At 34.5% G+C, this 10,396-nt stretch overlaps 1 protein-coding gene and 1 long non-coding RNA gene across 6 annotated transcripts; one reads left to right on the top strand and one right to left on the bottom strand.

Moving 5' to 3' along the window:
- Positions 1-339: 339 nt before the first annotated feature.
- Positions 340-964, top strand: LOC137000530 (uncharacterized). Its single transcript, XR_010890789.1, has 2 exons — positions 340-640; positions 724-964. It is a non-coding gene; the product is annotated as an uncharacterized lncRNA (long non-coding RNA).
- A 370-nt stretch (positions 965-1,334) lies between these two features.
- LOC105673215 (DNA ligase 1) lies at positions 1,335-10,039 on the bottom strand. Of its 5 annotated transcripts, XM_067357356.1 has the most exons (13): positions 9,744-10,039; positions 9,232-9,324; positions 8,716-8,915; positions 8,013-8,080; positions 7,843-7,932; positions 5,482-5,951; positions 4,607-4,766; positions 4,355-4,510; positions 3,781-4,278; positions 3,502-3,640; positions 3,183-3,402; positions 2,600-3,117; positions 1,335-1,441 (listed from the first exon to the last, which is right to left on the bottom strand). In XM_067357356.1, the coding sequence occupies exons 2-13, from the start codon at positions 9,255-9,257 to the stop codon at positions 1,410-1,412; spliced, it is 2,577 nt and encodes an 858-aa protein (XP_067213457.1). In that variant the 5' UTR covers positions 9,258-9,324; positions 9,744-10,039; the 3' UTR covers positions 1,335-1,409. The 5 variants fall into 5 exon arrangements, with proteins under 5 accessions (XP_067213457.1, XP_067213456.1, XP_012224116.1 ...); XM_067357355.1 differs by having other exon boundaries at positions 1,335-3,117; XM_012368693.2 differs by having other exon boundaries at positions 1,335-3,117; positions 4,607-4,763.
- Positions 10,040-10,396: the final 357 nt, after the last annotated feature.

The raw sequence follows: 10,396 nt of genomic DNA, 5'->3' as shown, positions 1-10,396 counted from the left end.
ATAAACTGAAATAATTGGAAACGAGTTAAACGTATTGAAGGAAAGAAAGAATCGAGTCTTGGTAATATTATATATTTATTTTTGTAATCTTGGTTCTTGCACTTTTAAGCTTATGTCTTATTAATATTATTTTTTAATGTAATAAGATATATATATATATATATAATTAATAGAATTAGAAAAATCTTCACATAAAATATTGCAATAGTAAAATAACTTTAATTCTTACTATAAAGAAACAGTAATTCGTTTAGTTTATTAGTTTATATGAAAAACATGTATACAAACATCGTTAAAAATCAACACGGTCGCGAGGAGCTGGACACATCGCAGCGATCATCGACAATCAATAATTTGACGTCGGTTTGTATCGATCACTGCATAAAAACTATTGTGCTTAATTTTTAGTGTAAATTAATACGTGTTAATTTAGACAGAGTTTGTGCCTTAAATCTTTCATCATGGCAGCTTCATACGGCTCAAACATTAATAAACCTTCACACTCAAACATTTTGGAAAACGTGAAAATACAAAAGAATGCGGAAGATAAAATGTTTAATAAAATCATGCAGATAACAAGACGTGTATATATGAAGCTGAATGAAGAAATGGCGTTACTTTCGTCACGGATACTACTATGGTTAGTATAGAAGTTTCTTAATAATCAATTAATAATTGGTAATTAATTAATTAATTAATGATCGAAAATTTATAAAATTTTAGGAGACTTTGACAGCAAAGATAGTAGACTTTGTAACTCGCAATCAGCAAGAAGTGAAACCGCCACAATTTCATAATACTATTCATTAGGAGATTCTTTTAAGCGTTCTTTTAATAGAAAAAATAAAATTAATGTATAGTATGTCTCGAAAGAATCTGAAAACAAATTTCTATTCAAAATAATGTTTTATGCTTTTTACTACGAAGGACAAAATTTTTACACGAAATAAAACTTTTTGATTGATTAATTCTTCTATTTCTAAATATAAGTGTATATAAGTTTAGAATATAAGATTTTTCCAATTGCAATATAAAACTGATTTATATAAATCTGTTAGCTTCTTGAAATTCTCTTGTTTATTAGATATCATACTGAACTATGATGCAAATATTTAGACAGTAGGAAACAGTAAGAAACTGCAGAAAACTATGATCTCTCTCGAAATCGTGAAATACAGATTCATGACTTTATTTTATTGCATCATAACTGCGATCAATAGTAATTTGTCAGCAATACATTTATTAAACAGTTTTTAAATAATCAATAAACATCCTTTTATTAATAAAAAATTAGATTTAATTCAGGGATAGATCAGAAACAAAACACTAAATAATCGATTCTAAAGAGTGCGGAATTTATTATACTCAATAACCTGCATTAATCTGTAAGCTTACATGTTGCGCACATATCAAACGCAGACATCTTCTTCCACGCTAATAACTGAAAATTGAGAAATTCGTTCATTTAATATTTCACATATATTATATATATTATATAAAATTATATATAATATATGACTATATATCTGTATTTTATTTTTCTGATAGATTTTTTCTGCAATACTTGGTTGTATCAGTGGCATGATATTTATACATTACAGTTACATAAATTAAAATTAAAAATTGCAGGGATTATAATACTAAATACACTGCAATTGATACATAATTGATACACAATTGAAAAATAAATTGTAAAATAATTTAATGAAATATGTGTAATAAATTTTCATATGTATGCACAGAAATTAAATTCTCGCTAACGATTTAATTTGAAGAAATATACATACATATGTATACAAATGTATCAGAGAAAAATTGATATATTTTGTGCGGTCTCGTAGGTTTATTCTTTTTCCACAAAGTATTCACAAGGTGGAAAATGCTTCTTTTCTGCTAAAAAAAACTAAGAAATTTAATTTAAATTATAGTTCAATACTCTATAAATTTTTAATTTTCTTACTGCATTTTGAGCAATTCTATGATCACGAACAAAAGAAACTGGAAAAAAAAACATCTATTTTCAAGATATTTATTTATTTCAACACACACTGTGGACAATTATTGGAATTTCACAAAATGTTTCTTCTAGTTATTTTTTGTTATTTACATAAAAAATTAACATTTACTCCTACAAAAATTTATAGGATTAAATGTATTTGTTATTCTTTAATTTTAATTGAGTTTAATTCTATCAATTATAAATTTTCAAATTCATAATGAATTTGAAAATTTGTAATTGATATAAAAATATTAAAACCTTCTGTGTAGAATAAAGCATACGAGACTCTCCATTCTTATATAATCAAACAATAATTTATAATCCCACAAAATATATTGTTTTTTTCATATTGGTATTGTTCTGATCTCTATATTCTGTGCATTTATGAATTTTTAAAAAAATTATGTATGCACGTGTGTTTGTCTACGTCTGCGTGATATTTTGCAAAAAAAATTAGATCACTGAAATAAGACACATTTACGATCAGAAAGTAATTGAAATGAATTCAAACAAATCAATGATTCAAAGCAAAAAACAAATCTCAATAATATTATATATCTATCTTTTCAATCTTGATTTTTGCATCTTTAATCTTATTACCGCTCTTATCGTCGAGAATTTCATTTTTTTCATTTTCTTTCTCTTTTCCAGGCTGCTTCTTGTCCGAATTGCGGAAACGATCGTATCGCGAATCTTCGTCATCGCTCGATTTTGATGCCCCCGCTTCACTTTCCCGCAATATATCGCCTAGATCCTTATCGACATCGTCCCAAGTTCGTTTATCGCCACCATGTGCGCGATAATCGTCATCATCATCTTCGTCACCCTGATTGCTTTTACCATCTTTCAAGTTCTTTTCGGATTCCACGTTGCTCGATTTTTCTTCTTCAATCTTAATATATTCCACGTCGCAAACACCGTTATTATCAAGCGTAACGACAGATGTGATATTCGCTGATACTTGTGGCTCAGAGTTGACAGGAGAAGTCTTTGCTACCTCCAATGTATTGCTCGCGGTTGCGCTAGTAGGATTCACACTCGTTGAAGAGGACGACGATTGCAAATGTATTCTTTCCGCTTGACGCCTGAGCGCCTTGTCATCGTTGTCTCGTACATACCTGTAGCACATGCGCAATTGTAAATACTGCCGAATGTATCAATTCGTTCATGTTAAATGTATTACCGTTTAAGATGGCTGCGGGTGGAACAATGCGCAGCAATTGCCTTTTCCGTACTTTCGTTGCGAGTTAAGTATATTTTGCACAACTCGCAATATTGTGCCTCGACACGCTTTATGTACTCCGCGCCGACTTTTATCATCTGTTTGCTCTTTGATTTCTTCTCCTCGTTCGAGCTCTCACCTTCAGCCTTTTCCTTCTTTTTATCATTAGACTCTTCGTCTTCTATAAATAACATAAATGTAAAGCGTTTAAGGATAAATGCGCGTGATTCAACGAAGAATGATGAAATACTCTAGCAAATTAGGAATATTAGTTGCGTACCATCCACGTCACCCACGGAGTCTAAGGTCATGAAATTATCAAGATTAACTTCCTTGTCATCTTCTTCAGCTGCGCTAGAATCAGCTTCAGCTTCGCCGCTACCATTCGCGTTCATTCTTTCCCTCAATATACTCTTCCTCTGCGAAAAAAAATTATTAATTATAACAATTTTAATTTACGTCAATTATATATATATATATATATATATATATTAATTATACATTTTCCAAAGGAAATTGATAACGTTAATTGCATTGATTAGCGAGACGTAAGGATTACCTTGATGTGCTCCAGAGAACACATATGCGTCTCGAAAAACATCGGTGATCGGAATTGGATGCGACAAACACGGCAGAACGGTGTGAGGAATCGTTTCATTTGACGGTGAGATTCTGACAATTGATGAGCGGATTTCAAGGAACGGTAATTCAATTTGCAAATGGCACAGAACATGGTGCGCGAGGGTAGAGTGCCGCGTGCTGCATCGCGCGCCTCGATACGTCTCTGCTCTTGCCGTTGAACAACTCTCATGCGCGTGAGAGTCGCCTTATGTCGAGCCGCGATGCGTTTCATGGCCGCGCTATGACGGCCGGAGAACAGATGGAGCGAATATTCCTTAAACGTCACGCTGTGATGGGCGCAATGCGGACATTTCAATTTGATGAACTTTCTGCCGTCCCGTCGGCTCGGCAGTTCTTCGGAACCCGCGGTTCTCTCGCGCTCCGCTTTTTCGTTCTCGTCTCGCTCCTCGTCGTCGCCTTCGTCGTCCTCATCCTCCTAGGAATCCAATGAAAGGTGTGGAAAAAGAAAAGGATAATAGTAGTGTTAGTGCTATAATAGTAAAACAACTCACTTCCTGCTTCTGATCATCGTCCTCTTTAATATCCTCATCCTTTTCCTCTTCATCCTCGGTGTGCTGCCGTTCCCTGTCCTGTTTCTCCTTCTTGCGTTTATCCTCCTTCTTTTTCTCTTCCTCCTCCAGTTCCTCCTCCTCGTCGCCTTCGTGCGGCTACGTGACACGTCGATCGAACAAATATTACAAAGTTATTCAAGAAGCATGCAGAACAATGTCGTACGATAAGATCGTCTCAACGTTGCGAATTACCTTTTCCTCGTCGTCCCAATTGCTCTTATTATCATCCTCCTCATCGTCGTCGTCGGAGAACTCGGCGTTTATGACTTTGGCCATCTCTCTATCCTTGTCTTTCACACTGGTTCCTGATCCCGAGTCCTTTTTACTTCCGGGTAGCCTAGTAGTACCGCTACTAATGACACAGCAATTTTGTTTTGACTTATATTATTTTCCCTTTCTTCCGCTTCTGGGTTCCTCTGTCTTTTGTTGTATCATCGAGCAAAGCTTGCTGATAGATGATACGTAGCAAATATCGCGATCTAGTATCGGTCTTATGTCCCAAAATATGAAATGCGTTTGTACGCTAAAAGTGTCTACTATTCGTTCTTTTTTTTTTTTTTTATTTTTTTTATTTTTTGCATCGCGTTCTGACTTCTTCGCACATTCGGTCGTACCAAAAATTTTTATATGAATAATGAACTGTGCTGCGCTATGTATATAAATTTGAAAGAGAATTATGCCTTACGATGAACAAAGTACAATTATTTTAGTTCTCGTATCAAAAGTTATTACATTGCATTTTGATGATACACATTGCGTCTATACGTATCAACATCGATTTCTTCGTTATTCGAACCCTGCAAAAAGCTCTCTCTCGATAGCGAAATATTTGTTTCGTGCAATCGTTTGTATCTTGACTTTTTTTTTTTTTTTTTTTTATCAATCGATTTACTTTGGCATTTATTCATAGATGTTTGTTTGCTTTCGTCTACTTTTTATCGTCGTGTTGCGACAATCAAGTCATTGATTGAGAGTTGGTTTGCATAAACCAAAGGAGAATAAGCAAACACACGCAACGAGGATATTTGCGTACGGTTGTGGTGTAAATGATTGTATTAATAAATTACCTCCTGCGCAATTTGGTAGTGGTCAAGCGCATACGCTGGATGTAGTCTCGCGAGCGTGAACCCAGTAGCTTTCGACGATAGTCGAGCGAGTGCAGGGCACGCTTGCGAGCCACGATGACGTCCGATCGAGAGCTCACACGGTGAAACGCACCCCCTCTGCCGCTGCTGCCGCGGGTCGAAATACGACCTCTGTAATTTGAGCTCTGATGCGATATTCTTCCGCGACTCGAGGTGTATCTCTGAGTCGGCGGTGGTGCCATTTCGCTAATCCGAGGGGGCGGCGGAGGTGCATAGTTCCGTGAGGCGGAATGACGATCCTCAGAACGGTGGTATGACGACGCGCGTTCGCTCTGTCTCTTGTCCTCATATACAGCGGACGATGACGATCCCTTATTATCGTCATAGGGCGCCGATGCAGATGAACCACCGTACGACGAATACCTCTGTGAGCCGCTACCGCTACCTCCACCCTGCCAAATCAAATTCAATTGTGCTCCGTCCATGTATTCCTTTCTTTTTGTTTCGTTTCCTGCCCTCTTTCTCTTACATTTTATTCTATGCTACCGTTTTATCCTTCGTCGACCATTTATTTTTTTTTTTTCTCTATCATTTATCTTTCTATACATACAAGTCCTACCGTCGAACTGGGCTAATCGACTAACCGACTGATTGATCGATGAATTGATTGAGCAAGTGATCGAACGATTGACTAAACGACTAACTAATTGCTCGATTGACCGATCGATTAACAGGATAATTCTCGATGTGCGATTATAACGACATATCTCTATAAATCCATCTGCATTTCATCGTTCGGTTGTTACATGCATGAAGCTTAGCACTTGAAATGGTCCCAGCCGGTCGTGGCCGTCACAGTCACACGCGATTGACAATCGCGATTACTACACCCACTCCCATTTGGATTCGCCTAGATTACAATTTGACCTTCCCTAAATATCAAGGAATCCCTAAATGCCTTTTCGCTGCCTTTATTATATGACTTCGCGTTAATTGTTAGTTTGCGAAAAATGTACTCACTAATCTGGCTCACATAACATTTGCAATCTTGGGAGTAGCAGCAGGGCTCTCACTTCCCTCGAGCTAATGTTCGACTTTGCCATTCGATGGTGCATATACACAATGCTCTCGATAGACCTTTCCAACTTGGTAGAATTATATTTTATACTGTATGCATACATGTGGAAACTCTTCTGCGATGCGTCAACGTGATACACGAAGGTGATAAACAAAAGTAATAAAGCTGCCGCTATGTGGATAATCATTCATGCTTGGCTGCGCTTGGGAACAATGATAGAATTCGTATACGCATGTATATTCATTTTTTTTTTTTTTTTTCGTTCGTACATTCCCTCGCATGCATTATAAGTGAATGCTTCCCAAGTATTTTCCACCATCACGCAGGGATATGCATACATTAAATATTAATCCTTTTCTAATTCCCTTTGTTAATTGCAAATAAAGGACATACGCGTCCCAATGCGATTGGAAAGGTCTACGAATGTATAGATATTATTCAAAATTTGTGCTCTCGACATAATTTAGATAACTCTGCACGGTGCTTATGGATGGTACTCGATGAAAATTCCATGTCACAAGGCCACGCCTGAGGATGTCGTGCATTTTTTTTTTTTTCTACAACTTCTCTAGATTTTCATTGTTATTGCACAGAAAAGTGGCTTAATTGCGCTTATTGTTTTATAACGGGGAATAACTCGTACATACACATCTATTCGTTTGACTGTCCGTTGACTTTTCAAACAGTTCTCAAATTTTAACACGACCATATGCGGCTAGTAGGCAACATTATAAATACCATGTAGGCATTTCATCTTTTTATGATTCATCATTTAACAATTTGACGATTTCACCGCAGTAGTGTTCCACCGCAGTAGTTCCCCAACGTAAAAAGAATGAGTGTTCGAGAAGCCGTTGGCTCGCGTCGCTTGAAAGGAAAGTATGACAACTTATGAATGCTTCGCCTAAAGTATACCAATCTTTCTTACATACAAGTGCCCTAAAATTATTTTCTATTTTCTTTCTTTTTTTTTTTTTTTTTTCAACTTAATCTTCAATACGACACGCTTTAATCGATAAATGATAAACTTTCAGGACCACTCGTTCTCACAATTACATTACATAAAATAGAAATAATATTTTTAAAATCTCCTATTGCAAAAAAAATAGTCTCAGTCACGGAATTATCATGGCCGCACAATTTTAAAATATCACAAATTAATGCCGTATTATTGTCTACATTTCTCACTTAAATTATTACTTATCTTATGCAAGATAGAGAAATGGGCGGAGCAAGTCGGAATGAGAAAAGGGGAGAACACATACCTGATAAGAATCACTTCTTATTCTTTTACGTGTGGACTCGCTAGAGGATCGATGGTCGTCTCTTGCTGAATAGGAATCCTGCGAAAAGTACTTTATTATGCTTTGAATATCTGTATAATATTGTAAAAATATATTTTGAACTTCTCTACATTTTTATTTTGTATACTTACGCGAGGTCTTTTGTAACTGTTGGAATGCTCACCACGACCACCTCTGCTGGAATATCTTTCTGATCCTCCTGTTAAATAAATTAAACAATCACTAACGTTTTAGCGTTGTTTCCTCGTATTTCTTCTCTTTAGAAACATTTTATATATTATGATTTACACTAACTGATCTTTCGCTATACTAATAACAGTTCAAATATGTGTTGATGCAAGTCCTTAACTTTCTCAAGGATACTGGCACATATGTGTATGTTTGGTTCTATTTAATTCAAATATGATAGCTATAATAAAAACTATTACGAATAAATACTCATTACGATATCCCAACAGAACAAAATTGATATTTGACAAACAATTGTTAGATAATTATAAATTTTAATAAATATAATAAAAAGAATAAAGTTTGTCACGGCTTTAATAAATTCGTCTCTGAAAAGGTTAAACTATAATTTTATATTTGTAGTTACATTATAAATGAAATATTAACTTTAGAAATATTTATAAACAAATTTTTTTTCTAAAAAGTCCCTTGCTTTCTTTCAAAGGTATTAGCTTTGAGAAAAATATAGATCCTTCAATTAGCAATTTGTATATATTGACAAAAAGTTTCCTAATTTCTAATATTATAATATTTCATTGTCTTTTAAATCTGTGCTAATTGATTGTTTTAAATAGACCCAATAAAGGTTTAATTCTTGAACATTACCTGAATTATACTTCGATCTAGAATCATAGCTTGTTGTTGAATATTTGAATCTGCCACCTCTAGAAGATGAATAACCTCCTCTAGATATATTTCCTCCAACTGAACTACTACTCCAATCATTTCCGCCACCGCCGCCTCGGCCTCTATAAGAACCTCCACCGCGAGAACTGAATCCACGGCCTCGAGAACTCATAGTAGAACTATAAAAAAATTCAAAAAAAGTGTTGTCATTATGCCTCTCTTATATCTGTATTCTTTTCTATGTTCCATGTATTTCATTCTCTACTCTTGTCCAAAAAAGATCTATCGATAATTATTTTGAAAACTGCACAAACAATTGGCATTGAAATGTAATATTTTATAGAAGTGTATGGCATTAAATTGTATAAAAATTGTTTAAAAAACAATTTTTGATATATTAAATGTTTTGTTAAATCATACAAATAAACTATTTTGCAATTATTTCACAGATTATATGCAAATCCTGTTGCATTAAGAATCATGTACATTACCAACCTGTACTTATTGTAACCATAACTCATGGTTGCAACTTATCGATGAGCAAGACAGAGAAAGAAAAGAGGCTGTAGTAGATACAGCATCAATAGTCTATGGAAAAAACAAACATTTTTATACAACGTATGTAGTACAGGTTACCATTATCGAATATGTACATCGATAGCCTCTTCACAATCACAAATATAATTTGTTATTTGATATCATGATTGTGGTTGTAACTGATGAAAATGAATAATATCGCACTACATTTACAAACAAAACAAATTTTTTACATAGAAAAAAAAATTGTATAATGTGATAGTATTGATTACATAGGGCAAAATTCTGATATGATAAAACGATGTGGTAATATAACTCTGAAATGCTGAAAAACATTTATGAAATACTTCGGGAAACAGAATTATGAATTAAAACCTAAAAATTAATTTTAAAAATTGACAGTTCTGTATTTACATGATAGGAAATGATAGGCTTTTAGTATCAAGCACAACGTATCAAGCACAACTCACCTTGCCGAACTGAAGTAGCTCTTTTTCTTCTTGCGACAAAAACACGGTTATGATCAATCTTTTGATCTATTGAATAATAGATACGATAAATTCCGCCTATTCTGACGTATTGATCAAGATAATGCGACTGCAGGTTCTTTAGAAAAAACTATGCGATGATGGATAACACACAGATGCACTTGACTGAAATAAAACGTCGACAGGCAAATTTTTGGAACAATGGCGTTCTAGGGCGTCCAAACCTTAGACATTACAAAATGGCTACGTTTAAAACGATTTTGATCATCGATGAAATACTATCGAAGACGTACAACCTTACTGATCCGATAGTTATCACGAACATCCAATCATGTCCAAATATTGCTTATAACCAAATCTAGGGATATTGAACAGAGATTCTCATTCAAAAACTTTTGGCCAGTATAATGAAAATTCAATTCTAGATGTGTGATTAATGCTTCACATCTACTTGATTTTTGTAATTGTTTAAATATTGGGATATTTTCTAAAAGTATGAAAAAGAATACAAGTTTTTGATTCTTTGTAGCGCTTAAATCGATCGAGAAGAATGGTTTGTCAAAGCTCAGAGTCCGCTCTTTCTTTGTAAGAAGAAAGTATAAAACAAAAGAAATCTACATTTTTTAATTTCAGGC

This window comes from Linepithema humile, chromosome 6 (genome assembly GCF_040581485.1).
Source record: "Linepithema humile isolate Giens D197 chromosome 6, Lhum_UNIL_v1.0, whole genome shotgun sequence".
Taxonomy (NCBI): domain Eukaryota; kingdom Metazoa; phylum Arthropoda; class Insecta; order Hymenoptera; family Formicidae; genus Linepithema; species Linepithema humile.
This window is presented reverse-complemented; position numbering and strand designations above follow the sequence as displayed.